Genomic DNA, 21,315 nt, shown 5'->3' on the forward strand with positions numbered 1-21,315 from the left:
TACAGGGACCTTACGCAGCCTCGATGAATTAGAAGTCGGTCTTGCCGCCGCCATCCATCCGTCACATCTTCATTTTCCAATTATTAAACTTCTATTTCTGTTGGAAGGTCAAAGCATATTTAATTACTGTTGTGATCACTAATTTAGCAGTTGTGCGGTGAGAACATGCCGGGTGTGTAAATGACCCGAGTGCAGTCTTTGTGAGTATTAAAAATCTTTGGGACACAATTTACAATTTTAGGGTAATGCACTCTTCAGCTTTTTTTTTATATATATATATATATATATATATATATATATATATAGTGATATTGTACATGGAATTAACCCGAGAACTACACCTACAAAGTGTTAAAGTGAACTTTATTGTCATTTCTGCTGTACATAACAAGACACATGGTGGAATGTGCTTGTCCTCCTGCAGTGCAGACACACAGTATGAATTTGGAAGTCTGCCAGTATCCGAGACATTCAGCACCTACACGCGCTTTCAGGGTTTCACTGGAGTTGACATACAGTACAGTCATGCATTTGCACAAATGAGGAAACATTTATCATTCGGAAATTTGCCTCCTTTTTCCTTGCCAGAAGTGTTTAGCAGTGTTCATGTTGCCTCTGGTTAAGATGTTCTGTTTATGGGTTGAATGGAGGTTTTGAGATATTTTTCAGGTGTTTTTGACATTTTCTGTTGTTTAGCTTCTTTTGTTTTTTCCTCTCCTCCAATGTAAGCAGTTATTCTTCATGAGCATCAACAGAGAACTTGCAGAAAGCGGGATAGGTCTTGTGCGGTTCATGTTTACACCCACAGGCTACTATATGTGTATGACATTTAAATAAAACGCATTATGCTAATCTGACACCTGCCCTTGGCTCTGAATGCAAAGTCGAGGAGACGAAAAACTCATCCAAAGATTTTGTATTTAATTCTTTCTCATAAATGGTTTCTAAATATATAGTACAGCATTTATTATTGCATCTCAATGAGTATTCGCTGGATCTTGGCCCCAAAAAATGTGTACAAAAAATTACATTATAAACTATAAGTCACCACAGATGAGAAAACAATAGAGGCAGACTTGGGATGGAGATTTACAGGTTTGAATCCCACTGCTGACAGGTTGACCTTTGACCCCCGCCAACTCCTCAGGTGCAGCTCACTGCTCCTGGTTAACTGATTGGTTTTATGGTCAAATACTACATGCTCTTGCTTTATTCCTAAGCATTTATTATCATAGTGGGGGGGTCAAAGGTCAGCCTGGGCAGCCTTTTTTTGACATGCTCTGCTGTGCATAACCAGAGAAAGTGGCATCCATACAACACAGCTTGATTTAACTGAAAAATGTCCGAATCAATCCGGTGAGGCTCAGCAGTGACAAACGTCAGAGCTCTGGTTATCTGTAGTGAAAATAATTGTGGCCACTTATTGAATTAAATGAGCTTTTATGTTATCACGAACTTGTGTCTGGGACATACAGTGCATCCAAAAGCTTGTTGCTTCATGACCATTTCCCTGTGCTCATCAGCTCCATTTATCAGATTCAGAATCGGCCCCGATCTGAAACTGCCAATTGAATCATGACATCCCTAATTGCAGCTAAAAAAAATATATACCACAATTCAACTACACATAGATGGATGCGAGGTAAACAACAGTGACTTTAACTCTCCCCAATGAAACCTCTTGTTTTTAGAGGTTCGAATGTTTACCAATCCGACAAATGACAAAAAATCTGCCCCAAACTTGCCGAGCACTAATTGTTTTATTTGTCTGCAGATGGTAGAATACAGCGTTTCTCAACCCGCCAAACTTTTGCACAGCAGATTTGTTTTTGTTTTTTTTTATTGTCCAGAATAAAGCACAGGTGGAGGTATTGGTGGCTAGGTGCCACAGTATTTCCTGACAATGAAGCAGCGTGAAGTAAAGCAAAAGTCATTAATACACATGCTTCATCTGCTGTGACAACTGCCTGGAAACAGGAAAGCCATCATTTGTCTCCCGCTGTCTTTCTCTAAAAACGAGGAGGCGATTGTTCAAAACAACTTGAGGTTTTTGAAGGTACATCTGGATCCACAAGCTTCACTGAATGTTTGTTTCACACATTTCTGACAGCAAAATGCCCTTCAAAAGCGATGGACAGAAATAGATTTTCATACAAACATTTATTAAAGTTATAAAATAAATGTTCACGCAAATGCACACACTGACATATGGTACTTTGCACAGGTTTTAGTCATATCTGAAATTATGGGACCATCAGACATTTGCAGGGGTCAATATAGCACGTCTTTGCAACTTGTACGGTACTCGGCTAGTTTTCACACAGGATGCTCTTCCTCATGTGATTCCAGTCAACAACAATAAAGATCAAGACCATCAGATGTTTGATCATGACATGCCAGTGTTGACAAACATGTTATTGATAATGCCAATCACAAAGCACTTTGAATTAAGTGCGGTATTATCTAAAGGTGGACCGATTAGGTTTTGATGGTTTGGCTTCCAGCGCTCAACTTCATTACATCATTGGTTTTTCATAAAGAGAGAAAAGATTCAGAGCAAGTCTACATCGAAAGACGAAATGTGCTTCAGTATGAAATATGTTTTCAACTGTCTGCACAATTCAATTAATTTTTTCAGTGCAAACGGTGGTCGGACTAAATGCAGATTTTTATTCTGTTTATTCACTTTGCATTGTGTTACGAGATAACATTAATGGCCAAGGGCAATACAGCATGTTGTCTCTTTTGCCCAAAACAAACCCATGAAAATTGAAAGGAGAAACCAATAATTCAAATGATTTCTAACTGAGCAAATTATGAGCCTGAGGATGATTTATCTCGTTGTTCTGTTTTCACATACAAGCTATCCCACCATATTTCTTTGATCCTTTATGTTTATTTCAAAAAGGGAAGTTTCACCTAATCAGCATTTCACGGGAGGCAGCGTTCCTTCCTTCGTGTGTGCAGTTTTCTTTAACAGCACTGTAAAAAAAACCCAGACTGAATTTCATCCCAGCATCACTTGACATTTATTGCACATAAATCTAAACTTGTTTTTCTCCCCCGTCTGCCCTAAATTGTCTGCAAATACTTTTTTTTTTTACCTTGAAAAGGTGGAGAAGACCCATTTTCCAATTACAGATCTTGTCTTTAGGTGTTAATTGCTGACTGACCTCGAGAGCTGTTATTGGATGCCATGTGGGTTTTTTAATAACCTCTAATCGCAGTGAAACAGAGAGCCATAATAGAGACGAGCCAAGCTGCTTTTTAACCCGGCATCCTTCAATAAGGTGTAATCTCATCCAAACATAGAAGTCGGCCAAATGCCAAGTCAAAATGCTCTTTTGCTATACACGACTCTGTGATTCATGCTCTCGAGGCACGGATGTGACACACAGTTTTGAATTGTTTGTGGTAAATTAGGTCAGCCGAGCAGCATGGATCTTATTAATTTTTGTGGCGTCTTGGTTTTTCTTTAAAAGCACAGGGTCTTGATTCGCTCTTCAAATTTAGCTGAAGAACACCGAAAGGTGGATTTCCTTGGAAGTAATCAGGAATAAATCTTGTTTTACTGCAGCATCTGTATCTGTCCGGAGCATTGCAGCTCACATTCTCCACACACTTATTATGATTGAGGCCTGTATCGGGCCACAGCCTCTTATGTTCCCTGTCTTAATTGTGTAAATCCTGTGTGTCTGTTTCCAGGAACCCCTCCAGCCTCAGGCACCGGCACGTTGATCATTTACCTGGAGGACTACAATGACAATGCCCCCTACGTGGTGCCGTCGGTGGCGCGTGTATGCGAGGATGCCCACGACATGAACGTCGCCATCGTCGGGGGATGGGACAAAGACCTGCCGCCGAATGCTGCACCCTTTAAGATAGAATTGGGAAAACAGCCCGGCCTCGACAAAACATGGAAGGTTACCACGGTTAACTGTGAGTATTTCATCTTGAAATACCATGAAAGGTTGCACAAAATAATAGAGAAATGGTTTCTCCCTTCAGAGAAATCAATGACTCTTTCCATACATTGAGAGATTGACATTTTCATTGCATTCTCTGAAAAGCAACCTCACAAAGTCTACATGTCATAGCATACAGTATAGCATACTGTACTGTATACACCCAATGTGTAATTAAATATTTTGGGTACTTTAAATAAGAAAGATATATTGTTGCACAAAAGATAAATGCCCTCCATAAATGCACAAAATAATAATAACCTCTCATTCATTGAGAATTAAAGCAGGCAGATGTGTATCAATAAGCTAACCTAAGTTGAGTATGTAAATAAACCTAACATTTTGATCGTACTTTACAAATAATGCACTCAAAACATCAAAATAAACACCTTATAAACACGAGTACTTACAGACATTGCATTTTAATATACTTTTGAAGACGACGGAGGGAGATGAAAGCACACACACAAAAATATTCTCTCCACAGCACATGTAATTCACTTCCTGTCCAGACTGGAAATTATGTAAACCTTGAGGTAACTAATGATTTTACCATCAGCAACTAGGGGACTCCAAACAAAGAACACACAACAGTCTATGTGTCCTTAACACCATGAGCTTTAAGCCCGTTCTCTCAGAATTGGCAGAAAACACCCAAGAGACTTAAAGAATAAAAGTAAACAAAGACTAGAAAGTGTTTGAGGGGTGAGAAGAGAACTGTCAAAACACTCAAATCAGTTTCACACCAAGAATATTTGAGGGTCAAGTCTTCTGTAGACAGTTTTGATGTGATCCCATGCAGAATGCACAGTGGGGTCTTTTATCAATTGCGGCAGTTCTGAAAAATTACAGGATTTGGATGAGAAATAAGAGAGAGAAAAAAAAACATACAATGTGGAAAGTGGAGAGAAGGACAGTCAGATAACCAAGACATTGAATCAAGGTTTCATGGCCGACAGCGCTGTCTGTGTGTGTTTGAGTGACAGACCAGAGCTAAAACCTGCCCAGAGGTATTAGCTGTGACTGACAGCAGGAGAGGGAGGTACAGACACTTCTCAATCACCACCGCTGGAAGAGTCTGATAGGGCCAGATGAAACCGCTCCCACTCCCAGTGAAATATACTGGCACTGTGCTTGCCTCAGCTTTATGCGTGTCGAGCCAGGACAGTGAGATCCTGAATTTAAATGAGCTACAAATCTTTCATACACAACAGCTAAGTTCTACCTCAATACAATTGGCAAGAAACACATCATTGATCCCACTTTAATCAAATTAGGGTGAAACACACCTTGCGATTGTGATCTTAATTTGTGTAGCGAGAGTCGTGCCACCACAGATAGTTTTACATTACGTTCCAACAGTGTCAGAATCGTCACAACCACGGAGTCACTGCACTGTGACTGCTGCTACGAGCTACAGCTAATAACAACCGGTACCACAGAATGATGAGAGGAATAAATTGACCCCAGCGCTACACCAAAACAATTAGTTAGAAATGTGACTGACTGAGAAATGTGCAAAGAAGCAAAACGTTGGACCATGTCTACATTGTCTCTATAATTCCATTTATTTCTCCCCTGCATATAAAACGATACGACGTCGACTGCTTGATTCTTGGTTCACTTCATTTATTTATTTCCTGAAGGCACTGGTGGTGTTTGGAGATAATATATAGAATAATGGGGCTTTTTGCATATTGAAGTTTATTGTTGCAGTTGTCACCTCTGATTCAGTTTAGAGTAAGTATTTGAAATTCACACAGCACAGTAAATAATAAATGTGCAGCACTGTTGCATATAACTGCAGCTTATCGCAGCTAACGGTGGACGCGGTACACTCTGGATCAGTTTTACAGCCCATCGCTTGGTTAACATGTATAGATGGCACTAAGACCATCTCCAGACTTTAGAAATGCATTTCAATCTGAGTCCGAACATACTTGGTATATAAAAGAAAAGTTGGAAAATGAAGGAAACTTTGATATTTCAGAGGATAGAATATGTGAAATATAATGGAATTCAGCCCGTTCAAACATGTGGAATGAATTCTTTTCAAAATAATTTTTATTTCACCTTTAAAAAAACACATCAGCAAGGGGGGAGCCGCTGTTTTTTCTGGAACTGACCACCCATGATTCATTATTAGCAGGAAGTCCACTAACATATCAATAACATTTAACCGTCTCTTTAGATGTGACAACATTTAATTAGGTAATAATCTTTTGGATGGGTGGAGCAATAATGATTAAAAGTCTGTGCAAATTGTGTTGACTGCAAGTAAAATGTCAAATACAAGGAAGTGGCTTGAAGATAGATACTCAGAAAACATAAATCAATAAATCCATTCTTATAACGTAGAGTTATAATTCAGTATTATCTTGGAAAACTTAAAATGGGCTACATAAATCTGGCAAATGATAGAATCTGAAGGATATGAGACATTACTTGTGTTAAAATGAAATATTTGGGGCTTGGGTTAGATTAAAGGTTAGTAAGACATGATCCGTGCCACTAGTGCTAAAAATCATGTAGTTTATCCTGCAGCAAGTTTCATCAAAGTTCGCAGAGAGTGGGAATCGGGATCACGGTGTAGTGTCTGGAGGCCAGTACGTACAAAGACTTAAGTTTTAAAAGAACATGTTGGCAATTCATTGGCATTTTCTTTGGCACTGAACTTACCGTTTATTGTGAAAGGTTTAAGGGCAACATGCGTGAAATAAATCCGGTATTTGAATGATTTGCAGCCCACTGATTTGTGCTGGAAACTGTTGCACACAGCTGTAGACACTGCTTGATTTTAAACCGTTTCTGCATAGATATTTCAAAAAGATGAACCAAACGCTTGCTCTTTTCCATATCTTTAATCCAAACACTGGTCAAAATTCAGCCAGCTGCTTGAGAGGTGCAGCCTCCTAAATAGAAACACGGCGTGCACAGGTGATGTTTCCGTATGGCGGATTTCCCTGCGATGCCAATGTCTTGGGACGCATTCGAGACACATGCTGTTCACACGACAAAGCCTTTGTGGTCACGTGTGTCCTTAACCACCTTGGAAAGTGCTGTGAAAGCGCTTTGGTGTGTGTTCACACTCGCCACGTGTGATCGGATCACCGGAAGCGCATCTTAACGGCAAGTCTGAACGGCTCTAATCAACCCGAAATGCTCACAAAAACACGGAGAACAATTCAATACAGAAAGGCCACTTTCTGGGACTTCTGACAAGCCACTACACTGCCACTTCAATAAAAGGATGATGAATAAGACTTTGAAATCACCTTTTGCAGTACCAAGATCGAGAGTAATAATAAATGTGGTGAGTGATAAGATGCTGATATCATTAGCAGAGTATTTGAATTAATGGTATTCAATCATACTCATGTTGGTTCCTCCAGTTTTGCTGTTTGCTTAAGTTTGATCGGTATGTTAGTATTTTAATGTTTTTATTTAAGGAACTTGCCTCTGTTGTAAAAAAAAAAAAAAAAGAGGGCACATCTTTCAATGATTAAAACACTGTTTGTCTAAAATGGTGTGTCTGAATGTAAGCAGCATGACCAGTGAGCCAATAGTCAAATGATCACACTATCACGCTGTGCTCATGCATAATTAAATTAAACCCATTGACTGGAATTAATTTTTATCTATTACATATATATTACACTTCATTGTTGCACTTTGGCATCAAAAAGTTGGACAATGAGCTCAAAGTTACCCAACCTGAAGGTAACAGCCCTTGCAGACAAATAAAATATGAAACTTTGCATATTGTGACACATTCCTGCCTGGCTCTGGCACTTGTATTTGCGTTTGTGTCTCTTAAGGAATTTTTAAGTGTGATGCAATAAACTGCAACAGTCTCATGAAACTTAAGTAGTGCCAATTTTTTTTCATTTATTTTTTTATTTTTTTATTTGTAGTTGTGCCTTCGCAGCCAGTTATTTCAAGTGTGCAGGTTTTGAGCTATAAAGCACATAATCAGGTTTGCCTCGCAGTAATATGGCGCCCCTGATGTGGAATATTTGCATTTTTTTTCTTTCTCCCCAATCCATGTGTCCCGCAGCCACGCACTCCCAGATCATGCTCCTGCACAGTCTGAAGAAAGCCAACTACCAGCTCCCACTGCTGATCACCGACTCAGGCGTGCCCCCCTTGTCCAATAACACGGAGGTCAAAGTTCAGGTGTGCATCTGTAAGAAGAACAAGATGCACTGCAGCTCCGCCCGCTCTCACCGCAGCAGCCTTCTGGTGCTGCTGGCGACGCTCCTGCTCGTCCTACTCTGTGAGTAGCGTCACACAAATGCGCGCACAAGCACACACACACACACACATAGAATGATCGAAAAAAACAAGGTGATGTTCATATGTGGATTGATTTTTTCTTTTTTTTTTACTTCCAATTTATATTCCTCTGACAAATCAATACAGATAAATGATTTCATTCAAAAACGAATGCATGACTTGCCAATACTCAATTCTTTCATTCAGGTATGTCTTTTGCATCTATCTGCTTGTCTTTTTTTTTATTTATTTTTTTGCCGATTTGCCTTGGGCTCTCCCCGGGAAGTCAAACTTGCATTTTCTCTGAATAACTCATTTAAACCATTAGAGGCGGCATGAATAATTCAGCCCCCCAAATACGCAACAAAGTACGTCCAACAGCCGGTTCGGTGAGGAGAAAAATCATTTGCAACTCCGAGGCGCTCAGATCCCGCTCGCCCTGCCCGGGCTTGTTCTCTGTAGTTTATCGTCTGGCTCGCTGTAGAGCCGTAGGCTGCGTGCAGCAGGAGGGAGAGGGAAGGAGAGGATGAGAAATGCGAGTGGAAAAGAGGGAGAGAAGATGTGATGGATTGACGCAAAAGTGCAAGAACAAGAGTTTCTTCTCTCGGGCCCTAAAAGACCGTGCGGTCGTAATTATTTCATCTTTGTTCTGCTAATTTGTGTTTGACTGTCAAATGATTCACTGAAGATCATCAGAGAAAATTACAAGACATGTTTTTTCCTGCGTCTTCCAGCCTTCTGTCCGCTTTTTGTTGTGTTTTTTTTTTTTTTTAACTGATCTCAACATCTCTTCTCTCCCTTCAATCCCACTTTGTATATTCAGTCTCTCGTCCTTCAGCCCTCGTTCTCTCCCCCGCCCGCTTCATGCTTCACAGTACCACTTATTGTGCTTTTTTTTCTTTCTTTTTGCAATCAGCCACACTCACCCCATAATCCTTGTGCTTACAGGCAGAATCTCTCCTTGTCATTTTCTTCTTTTCTCATATTTTCAACCTCTGGAATGACCCACTGATCTCCCCCAGGGTGTGGATCAATCTGTCTATCGATGCATATCATTTCTCTGTCATTTCTGAGCAGCATGGGCGAGGACTGCACCTATGATGATTCTGTTTTAACCTCTTAAACATCTGTTACACAGTCGTGATGCAAAGCTTGACATGTTACTAGTTGACTGATCACTTGGAGTTTTATTGCAAGGCTTTGACGAGGGTTATGCCGTGTCAGCATTTGCAGACGAGGACTTCTCAAAATGATCCCCGCTGGATAAGTGACTTCACGATTAATTTTTCATTTTGGCAAAACTTTCTGGTTTCTATGGCAGCAGTGGCACAAGTCTCAACAAGAAAGCACGATAATTGGTTGACATACCAAGATGACATTAGCAGAGTCCTCTCTGGAGATGTCCTTTTTCTCCCGAACGACAGTAGCATTCATTACGATACTGTAAATAGTGCCTTGATAGACGGTGGCATTCATTAGCCAAATGGCTGCTCCAACGTAACAGACTTTTTGGGGGGCTGACTGTTCCTGTGCCGTTGAAACATTGTCCATTCGTTTGGACTGAGGCGTGTTTGCATAGTCAGAAAAAGACACACACACAAAAAAAAGCAGGGGATTATGAAACAAGGACAGTGTGCATGTGTTTGTGTGTGGCTGACCAATGGGAAACTGAGACCGTATTACAGCTGGGCAGTGGAGGTTTCCACAGATTCAGATGTAGGACACCTCCCCACACACACACACACACACACACACACACACACACACACACACACACAACAGGTGCCGAGAGAGATGACTCCTGCTTGAGCTCATCACAGAGACCTGTGCTGTGGGACAGATAGAGGGGACTGATCACACTTGCAGTGTATAGTCAGATAGTCTGACAGTGAGGCAGAGAGGATCCCGTTTCAATTCCCTTATCTCCAAGCTGAACTCTGACCCCACAGGAGAGAGATGAAGAGAGGAGAAATGAACAGAGCCAGAAGGGAACGATAGGGAGAGGAAATGGCGGAATATAGGTTTAGCGATTAAACTCCTCACTTTTGTTCTGTTTCTGTGCTCACCCGGCTCGCGGGTAGGCAGCACAACATGGCTAGTACTGCTGTTTCAACGTGTCCTTGTGTTGCATGTTTCTTCATCCGTGGCCGGATTGTATTTTCAAGACATATCGATAAGAAATGTTCTTAACATAATAATGATGTAAATGCAACTCGATTTCATCTTGAGTGGGCCGGGCCGGTAAAATAGATATCCTTTGAGTTACAACTTTCAAGTTTTTCTTTTTTTTGTTGCCCAAACTAAGATAATTTCCGGACGATTGAGTGCCCCTGTATGTCAGCCGCACCCACCAAATTTAAAAAGCAAAAAAGATAGTTCAGAGTTACTTGATGCACCTGAATGCGTCACCCATGTATGGTACGACAGATATAAACACGAGATGCCGCACTGCCTATCAGTGCCTGTTGATGCAATGTGCCTACAGCGCCGCCATCTTGGGAGGTCACCCGTGCTAAACATATGGATCCCAGACTAGAAAATCCACCAAAACATTCATAGCTTGCTTACTAGTCGACATAGCAACATGAAAAAAATGCCTCATTTTAAAGCTGAGGTAAAGTTCTATCCCATGGAAGACTTTTCTCCCCTCCCAATAATGTTTACACACACACACACACACAGTTGGCATCTTACAGTGATGTCTTTGTCATTGTCTGTGTGTATGTTGCAAAGTAAAATAATAAAAAACGAAAGAAAATCCATAAAGTCGCTACGTTGTTGTTAAAAGCTGCAGGGTTTGAAGTGTGTGTATGTGTGTGCAGCTTATAGTCCAGAAATTACTGTAATCATTTTCCAAGTCTGAACATTTTCTAAATGACTAATCTCAACACAAAGCCAATTTTAATGGCTTTATAATGCCAACAATGTTAGTTGGTTTCCTTTCATGGCAGCATCACGGTATCTCAGCTTGAGTGTTGCATTATGTTGACTCTGCTCTTTAGAAATGTGTAAAAAACTCAATGTATTCTTTGCTTGGGGGTTTTGTGGATCGGCTTGGAGCCTCTTGCAGGCCGGTTCTACATTTGACACCAGTGAAATGGACCATCCATTCTCAGGCTCATTTAAAAATCATAAAATGTTCCACAGCCCACCCAATTCTAAGAGATTAAACCTTATTGAAACATGTGACTAAGATGAATTTCCCTGAAACGTTTATTCCAAAAACAGAATAATTCAATATGAACATCCATCATCACAACTGGTCTGTTGACATGATTTTGTTCTAATCTAATGGCAAAACGCAGAAAGCTGAAGGCACTAAATGCCAATGATATCTCATACACGTTAATGCAACAGTAATTCAAGCAACATGTGCATAAAATATTGTGCAAATTGTTCATTGCTAATTAGAAAACACTTATCATGCATCTTCACACTGCCCACCCCACCAACCAAACATCTCGGAAAAAAATGGGTAAAATATATGAATTCCTCGTGTTTCTCCCTGCGATTTTATCCCCTTCATTGAATATGATCGGAGGCCCTCATTTAGTGTTGAAGTCTTGTTCTCACTCATTGCAAAGTGTAGTTAAAGATGACATCTTCCAATGGAAACTCCATTTTAAGACTAGATTAAGTCAGTACAGCTCAAATAAATGGAGAATGACACAGATGTTTAATCATTTTATATATATATATATATATATATATATAATTATTTTTTTTTGTAGTAATGACAACTCATTAACGAAATTGAATACTGAAAAAAATAATTTGACTTGTTATAAATGACCAAGCACGACCCACCTGCAATACCTCCACATACCACCAGTGGGCTGCAACCAACACGTAGGGTGTAAATGTCTTAGACAAGGAGTGTCCAATACATTCAAGCTCAGGTGTCACAAACTGCCCAATTTAATCTTGAATGGGCCAGACCAGTAAGATGGAGCCATAAAAACCTTTAAAGTTTTATGTTTGTGTACGTGATGAAAAATTTATATTTTTTGAAAAAGCCAAACAATTACCACCAAAAATGACCACAAGCTCAACATGAAGCCAATTTTAATGGTACATTCTGGTGTAAAATATAGTGGAATGTGAAAAAACAAAGAACATAGTTTTATTTTTTTAATTTTCCAATTTGCTGAGTGTTTTTGCTGGACATAGTGGAGGCTCATCAAGACCAGCTTTGGCCTGTGCGCCTTATGTTTGACACCATACATACATATTCAACATTGAGCAAATTTGGGCTTTAGGGTGGGTTAAACTATCCAATATTGCTGTATTGCAATATATCTATTATTATCAAACCAAAAGAAATATAGAAAACACAACAGACAAAAATACACTCATACATACTCAACATATTACAATCAAACAAAATCTATCTTGCTCAGAGCAGAGAGAACAAATAATTGATGCATCAAACAATTATGTTGGGTCAGAGTGGGCAGTGAGTGGAGCTTGGTTCAGGTTCATCTCGTCCATCAGCCACTCCATGAGTCTGAGTATGTTACAACTTGTTTTCTCTGCATATTGTGTTGTATACTCCCATTTTTTGATTTTTCTTGGAGAAAAACCTGCAATTTACATTCTCTTTTGGCAGAGTCAGAAACGACAGGCTTCCATATTACACACGTATATGTGTTTTTCAGTTGCTCAAACATCTTTAAAAACACAAATTCATAGAATTTTAGTTTTTGAACAGAAACAAGAAGTCTCCTCTTTTAGCGGTGAATCACATAACTTGATCACTCGTCAATTCGTCAACTTCTGCAGCTTCAGTGGGAATAACTGTTCATCTCAGCAGCTTTGAACTTTTCACTGTAACTCTGTAGCTCATGCTGAAGTACAAATATTTCGTTCATTTCCACCTGTTCGACAACGTTTTCATGTGTCTTCCCAACATCAACATTGATCTCATTTCAAATCATCTTCTCACCAACAATTTCTTGTTTTGTGGGTGAAAAAAAAAGACCAATGAACCAGAAACTAACAAATTATTTTCTGTGACTGAGATCTGAGAGCCACATGGTTGAAAACTAAAATGACAGCAGTGGTGACGGCGCCGCGACACGCTCCCCATTTGTAGACTTCAGTAAGAGAAAGTTTTGGAATGGTAACTGTAGGGGCGAATGTTAATTGAAGGGCTACTTTGTCCTTTTATACCCACGGCTCAATCTCAGAGTCGACACATTTCTACTTATGTGGGAAAAAAAAGTCCCCTCAGCACTCTGCCAAACATAAAATCACAAGCACAAATAAATGGTGGAATTGCCAATCAAATGCCAGTTACGACGGTTGCCCAGCGTGTTTCTTTGTGACTTTTTTGTGAGTTTTCCAGGTGCACGGCAGTTAAACCGTGCTCCTGTCAGATGAATCAACGGAGAGATTTGCCACTGTAAGTGGAGATCAAGAGAATGCCGTTACACCGAGGCATTAACAGTCTGGCCAAAAGCACTTAAAACAGGCTGTAATGTGAATGCTGCAATATTGACAATTAGTACTGTAATGAGGCCTCATTTTCCAACGTCACACTTCTGCAAATTGCTGGGATTTAAGGTGACCGCGGAAGCTTTTCCCCATTAAGCAGATTAATGTTAAAGTGCATACAGATGTCATTCTGCACAGCGAACCTCAAACGCGTAGGTGAAATTAAATTAAAGCGGTGTTTATCTGTTTTTGATGAGGGTCTTAAGCGAAGATGAATTCATTCCCCTCATTTTCGCTGTGTCAAAATATTTATTAAATTCCCCAAATGAGGTAAAAAAAAAAATAGCTCTGTTTGTATAAGCTGCTTTTAAAAGTAGTGATATTCCTTTATCAGCATTTTTTTTTTTTTGTACATTATACCGGTTGTGTTGAATGTATTGGGAGTAACAGCACAAGGAGAAGAAGAAAAAAAGACAAAGCTTGAGTGTTCAGACTCTGGGAGCCTATGTGAGTGTTTGTGTGCTTCCAAGGCTCCAGAGAAGAAAAACACTAACAACCGAAAAGGCTGTCTCAAGCAATGCGTCAGGTCTTCACGCTCTACCTGAGAAATCAAGAGATGAATAGAATCAATACAGGAGGAAGAAAAGAAAAGCCCTGCATCATCTCTCCCCGGCTGACAGATTGTCTCTTGTGTGCGTCTAGTCGAAGATAAACTAATATAAATGATGTGTGGGTTGCGAGGCCCGCCTATTAATATGGCGGGGAGATGTGCCGTTAATATCAGCTGATCACACCTTTCCATCCATCCACCAGATTCGCTGCAACTTTCCCTCTCCGACTCCTTCAGCATCACTCAACTCAGCAGCGGGGAGCACACCCACTTGCTTTCTGTCTTCACTCTCCGCCATAAAATGTTTGACCGAGGTTACTTTTCAAAACCCCTAAATAATGTATGTAACCCAGCAGTGCAATAGGAAGGAGAGTGAGCGTGTGTGTGTGTGTGTGTGTGTGTGTGTGTGTGTGTGTGTGTGTGTGTGTGTGTGTGTGTGTGTGTGTGTGTGTGTGTGTGTGTGTGTGTGTGTGTGTGTGTGTGTGTGTGTGTGTGTGTGTGTGTGTGTGTGTGTGTGTGTGTGTGTGTGTGTGTGTGTGCGCGTACGCACGCAGAGTGCTATAACATCCACTGTGTCCTTTAATTCTTAAGAGACCTTCATTGGCAGTTGCAGGATTGGCAGACAAATCCCAAGGCTTTGCAGCGTTCTGCTGTCTCTCATCCCCCCTTCTCTTTCTTTTGAGATCATTATGCCATAGACTCCCACAAACATCCGCCACGCTCACTTCAGTACACACACACACGTAGACCGAGATTACTTTAAAGTAGAGAACGAGGAATGCTTCAAGAATCGCAAAAACAAACACATGCACACATCAAATGTGATTATTCTGTGGAGATAACACCTTCTAATTAGACACAGTAAGTGCAAGGCGCACCATGTTTAAAAAAAAAAAAAAAAAAGTATGTAGACACATGCAACAATGCAGCTTTGCATAAGAAGGATTTCTGACTTTTCAAGTAATTACAAGGAGCAGTTCTTTGGTTGAAGAGACTCACAGGTGGCACACCGACACGGATGACCACACTGCCCCCTATCAGTGCTCGAGTGAACTGTGTTGGTCGGCACGGAACTTCCACTATCTCCCCGCTGCAGCCTCAGAGTGAAATTTGCAAACACTGATGATGTGAGGCTGGAGGAAATAGGTTAGCCAAAGCCGGAAGTGTGTTTAAGATGTGCACGTTTTGCATTTATAGGTGGCATTGGGATTGGTGGATGGAGATTAACATGCTTATGAGAAATAAGGTGATAAATAGGAAATCTCTCAGTGGGGCCTGGATGTTGATGCTCTTACCTGCATGCACACAGCCTTGTCATGCCACGCTGGAGCAATTTCACCCAATATGTGCTCAGTTTAAGACGATCCTTATGCTCCAGCCGCATGGAAAAGTCTGTTCCTTCCAGGATTACAGGCTTCGGCTGCAGATTTGTGTGTTGTTAATGTATCGCAGGGAGGCGCCGCTCCTCTTTGGGCTCCTCTGTATTTTCTAACCAAGAGTAATAGCGTAATTCCAACAGTAAGGAAGTGAGGGTGAATGAGAAGGCGGGGTAAAAAACAAAGCATTTACCATTAAACACAACAAGCAACTCCCAGCCCAGATGCCACTAATTTACCTCCATCCTCCTGGGGTTTTAGTCCACACTATTCCTCTTCTCTGATCCCTCGCTTTGCTCTGACAGCCACTTTTCCTCTCCCTTCTCCAGCTCTACACTAATCCCCTCCCAGCAAGAGAGACGGGATGTTTAGGGGCTTATTTACTCTTGTAAAAATATGACTTTTTTCACAGCTTTCTTTGAAGAGGCCGCATGAGTGATGTGTACAGTGGAAGAGTTGTTTCTGCCTTTGGATCATGCTGAGAAGGGGGTTTTGATCTTTGAGCTGAGATGTGAAAAGACACTCTCGAGCATTTAAAGAGGTGCAATGTGCTGTAAGACAAAAGGCTGTAAACCAACTAAGTATTTCAATGAATATTTAGAGGGCCTCATTATTTATTCACTAAATACATAATGAAGAGTTAGTTATTCTGTTAGAAAGCGCTGAGTGATGACTCTGATTTCTCTAATGAATGGGATTTCATTGCTTCTGCATTAATTCGGACCAGCAACGGAATAGTATATTAGCATATTTTACCTTTACCGTTACACGTGAACTACATGTCATAACATGGTTACAAATGTAGAAAGTTTTCAATGGAGAGGTATAGCTTTCTTTGTGATCATCACCAAGTTTCGCCTTCAGGCTTCATGAATTGTTCATGAATGTAAAGTCGTTGCAATGAGGCTGCGCTCGTGTTTTACTCGTGTATTATGAATGATTTGTTGCTGCGTTTTGGTGCTACATCTATTAAGCAGTCATTTCAGGAACGACGGGAGAGATATGGAAATTGCAAAATAGCTTAAAATGAGAGTCTAGCCGGATGACGTAATGCACATTTGTACAGCTACAATCTGATTTTCCACAGTCTGGCGCTCTCATGTATCAATAAGGGATCATACGTGGACCTTTCTCACAGCTGAATAATGTAAGAGGATCACAATAATAGAGAAAATGTAACATTGAAATGATTCAGTTCCCAGACTGCTGATTTTCTAAGAGCATCTCAATAATGTATTGGAGGATATGAAGGAGTTTGGTTGAAAAAAAAAAAATGTGAAAGAGATTGACTGATGTTGGAAAAAGCTAAGAAAACTTTACTTCCATAAATCCGGGCTGTCAAACTCATTTTAATTCAGGGGCCACAGACAGCCGAATTGGACCTCAACTGGGCTAGAGAAGAAAAAGATAACCCATAAAAACCTCTGAATAACAAATCCCAAAAAATGTCTGTGCAAAGAAGGATGACGATCTGCTGAACATGTCCACATTTAATGCGCGGTTAACAAAATCTGGTTGCACAACCGGAGATTTCTTTCTATCAGACGCACTTATTTCAAGGAGCTTGTGTGAAATGGGCTGGTTTTGGTCTCCAGGCTTTATGATTGACATCTTTTTCCATATATTGCCATGTGCCAAAGCACAGCGTACAAACAGCTCACGCTGCTGAAATTAACTGGAATCTAAACTTAACAGCTATAATTGAAACTTGCAGGCAAACATGAACCAGGCAGGCATAGTCATGTCCAGCTTAGTAAACGTCTCTACAGCTATATTCAAAGCCCATTACGATGGAATTGGCTAGATACTACTGCAAACCTACATTCCCTAAACTGGATTCCATTTGCATGATTATTAAAAAAGATACTTTATCCTGTCAAAGTTTATATAGAAACTCTGAACACTCACGACTCAGTGGAAGCACACCACAGCTGAGATGAGACGTGTCGAATTGCTATTTGAAAAAGAGGGCGAAAAGGTTTGTCTCACGAAACTGATGTTCTGGCAATGAGTGGGTGGAGGAGTCTTTCGCTCTGGAATCCAGTCAAGCCATTTCTTGTCTCTCAGTACCCTTCTGGGATTGGTTTGATCCACAAGTTCTACACTAGATGATCTTCCTGAGCAGTTGGCATTCAGGGCCTTGCTCAAAGGTCTTTAAGTTGTGAAACGTGGTCACACAGGCATGTCTGTACTCCTCAGATCTAACTCTTAGTCAGTCTACTCCAATGCTACAAGAGGTAAATAAACATAATGGAAAACTTTTTTTTTGTTGACACAGAGACAAAAAAATTGCTTTGTTTTTTTTGTATTTTTTTCGAACATTGATTTTCACTCATTACACAGTCAAATGTAATCATATTAAATCATTACAACTCTTATACCTGTCACACCCATAGTTTCAATTTCAAATTGTTCCTATTCTTTTACCTCATAATGGAACTCTATGTTGTACCATGCACCTGAAACTGATTTACCTTGATTTCATTTAAAACATTAAATGGAGGAAGGCATGCTGGGACATTCTACTGTTTGTCCAATAAATGTCTCCTTTCCTTCTCTGTGCAATTGTTTCTCTTCCCGATGCAACTCAAGCACACTTTCAGTCAATGCCTCATTATACTTTTGGCAAGAAGATTTATTTAAAAACACACCGTTGACTGTGATCTGGTTGGTAATAAATACATTGTGTATTTCTCAACATAGGCACACTTTACTCTTTAAATTCAGCAGTTGTGTGAAGAACATTAACAATGAAGCTCATTACAAAAGACATAAATTGTATGAATAGAATAATATGAGTCCTGATGTTTTTGTTCAGTTCAATTCAATGACCTTGTTTGGCCTCGAGGGGTAATTCAAGGCAGCATTACAAAAGAAACATAATAATGTAATATGTGATGTAATATAATAATGTAATATATCAACATACCACAAGTAAAAAAACAGTCGTTATGTAAAAAAGTTTATGAATTGAACACATTTTATTCTAAAAATAAATAAACAATAAATCTCTGCAGCAAAGTCAAACAGGCTTAAGGATTTTATAACATAGTGTCTGATCCACATGTAAACGAGTCCCTCCCTCATTAAAAGACAACCCTGCAACCTAAAACTGAGATTATTAAAAATTAAGTTGAAGCCTTATATTTTCTGACACTGGGATCTCTCCTTATGAATAATTGCCCTGGAGTCTTGAACGCATTTTCATTCGGTATGCATCTGCTTGTCACTGTCGGTTTGTGATTGTACACACTGTACTTCATGATCAGACGGTCGTTCTCCTTGGACTGAAATTCACCTTAGAGTGCTCATTTAATTACAAAATTCTTGTGATTTAAGAAATAATTTATACAGTTATTTCATTCCTCATTAAATCCCGGGGTTAGTTTGGCTTATTAACTTTCATTATAGTCAGGGTTACCCTGACAGATCCTCTGTCTTCCTCTGTAATGTCTCATCTTCATGCTGCAATGCCTCTGTTTTTGTTGAGCAGCCGTGACATACCTGAGCTAATCAACTGTCACCCTCCTCTCCTCTCGGCAATTAGAAAGGCTGGGAAACAGTAACTGTTCCCTCCAGTGTCCCAATTCCTCCTCGCCTCCCACAGTGTCAAATTTACATTTTATGCATTAAGCCGACGCTTTTACCCACCGAGACTTACAATAAGCGGAGAAGAAGAGATAAGTCAACATCAGTGAATGGCTGTGATACTCCATTAGGTCATTTTGATACGTGGTGAAAGGAGGTGTCAGAGAGGAGCTATTCCTGGTGTTTTGAAAGAGAAAGAAGAGTTTCCCTCCCGGCTCAGGTAGAGCTTTGTGCCAGTGAGTGACACAGATTGTTAATATATACATACGCTGCAGTTTACACTGCGTGCAAGGGACCTTCTGCAAGCAGCAAAACAGATGGGAGAACATGATGCCGGGGTGTGATAAATGTCACATTTAGACTTTCTGTTTATATGTACGCATCTGTGCGTGTACATCCAGCGCGTCCGTAACATTTCTACTTGATACATGTCCGGCGCGCAATCCAGTGGCAGTGTAATGCGATACGGCCAGAGAGTCGTTATGAAAGCTTCCTCTCTGAGGAGCACCATGTGGCCCTGCGCTCCATTCAACACGCCGTAACGTGAAGCGACTCATTCATTACCAGGCCGATCTCAGGTGTTGTGATTATTTTTTGCTATTTCTCACTCCCTCTCCCTTCCTGTCTAATGCTCCTCTTTCATCTGCTCCTGACCCGATAGGTTCAGAGTGTGTGCTTGTGTTGGAGGTGAGGAGAAATTGATTCAGCAAAGTATTTTCATGTCAAGGCTGTGACTTTTCTTGCCAGAAGGGAGCGTTGCCTCTTTTATATCCAGTTCCCCATGCGAGTTGAGACTGGGCTGCCGGGGTCTACAACGATAGGCAAAACCCAATATCAAAGTCTCAAGTCTCTGAGTTTTTTTTTCTCCGTTTTTATTTATCTTTTCTTTTCTTTTTTTTTCTTTGGAGGGGGACATTTAAGGCTTGGACATTTTGAAAGGAGGCATCGGAAGAAAAACTACAAAGAAAGAAAAATCAATCGGCCCCACCCGCTTCATAACCTCCCCCTCATTAGGTATTCACCTCCATTCAGGCACGCTTCGATCGTGCCACAATTTTTTGAAGTGTACAGTCCATTTCATTTCACAATGTCTGGGAAAATTACAGTTCACATTCCTCAAGACTGCTCCCTGATCTCATAGAGAGAAAGAGGAGGGGGAGGGGTATGAGAACAGATAGAGACGGAGGGGGGGAGAAAAGAAAAGCCTGAAAGACGTATCGACGTGTCAAGAGTCAAAACTCCGATCAGTTCGCCTGATGGAAACTGACTGCCAACTTATTAAACAATGCACTCAAGAGCTGAGACCATAATATTGTGAGGCCCACTCATGCACAAACAATGGGAACACATAAAGCATAGTGCAACAGTGAAAGCTTTTGAAACAAACACAAGCTATGACAAATTACCTCCTCCAATTTACTTGTTTTACGCTACATTTTATTGAATGCATTCTACTAGATTAGCTGTAAAAAAAGGCAAGGCTTAAAGGTAAGCCTGTTATGTACGACAAAATGCTTATGATACACCCGATCCTTTCCTCTCGGAAACCGCTGTGAGGTGTTCTACTTTCAATGTACTTAGGTGCTGCCGTCACCTCGCCTATTAACATGTAATGTCCCTATTAGGCTCCAAATCTTCTATAGCAGGGGTGTTAAGGGTAAGAACTTTGGGCCCAAACTGGCTTGTAAGAGGCTCCATTCTGACCCTGTCAAACCACCAGGCAAATTGTGAAGATTTCAAACAAAACATCGATTTTACTTTTTAAACACATTTCCTAAGGCCAGCTATAAACGCTGAGTTTATTGTATTCAGATTGCACGATGGTGTGTGTTGATTGCGAACGATGAATAATGCAAACTGACTCGGAGCCCAAGCGATACGTGAGTCGACGTGAACGAGCAAGAATAAAACGTCATAAAGGTGTGATTCATGTGTTTGGGGAGGAATCCCCCTAAACGGGCTTCTGCTACTACAACTCTACTTGGCTCTCTTCTTTGTTAAACATCCAGCATATTGTTTGGGGCATTTTTGTCCATTCATGCATCAGTATGTCGTTTCATACTGC

The 21,315-nt window shown here is 40.5% G+C and overlaps 1 protein-coding gene across 1 annotated transcript in view; it reads left to right on the top strand.

Annotated features, from left to right (window-relative positions):
• Positions 1–21,315, top strand: part of cdh13 (cadherin 13, H-cadherin (heart)) — a 397,592-nt gene that overhangs the window by 324,158 nt on the left and 52,119 nt on the right. The window contains exons 11-12 of the mRNA XM_080504779.1: positions 3,706–3,939; positions 8,023–8,241. Coding sequence (XP_080360905.1) covers positions 3,706–3,939; positions 8,023–8,241 — 453 coding nt within the window. The remainder of the gene's footprint in view (positions 1–3,705; positions 3,940–8,022; positions 8,242–21,315) is intronic.

The sequence above is a fragment of the Blennius ocellaris genome (genome assembly GCF_963422515.1).
Source record: "Blennius ocellaris genome assembly, chromosome: 11".
Lineage (NCBI taxonomy): Eukaryota > Metazoa > Chordata > Actinopteri > Blenniiformes > Blenniidae > Blennius > Blennius ocellaris.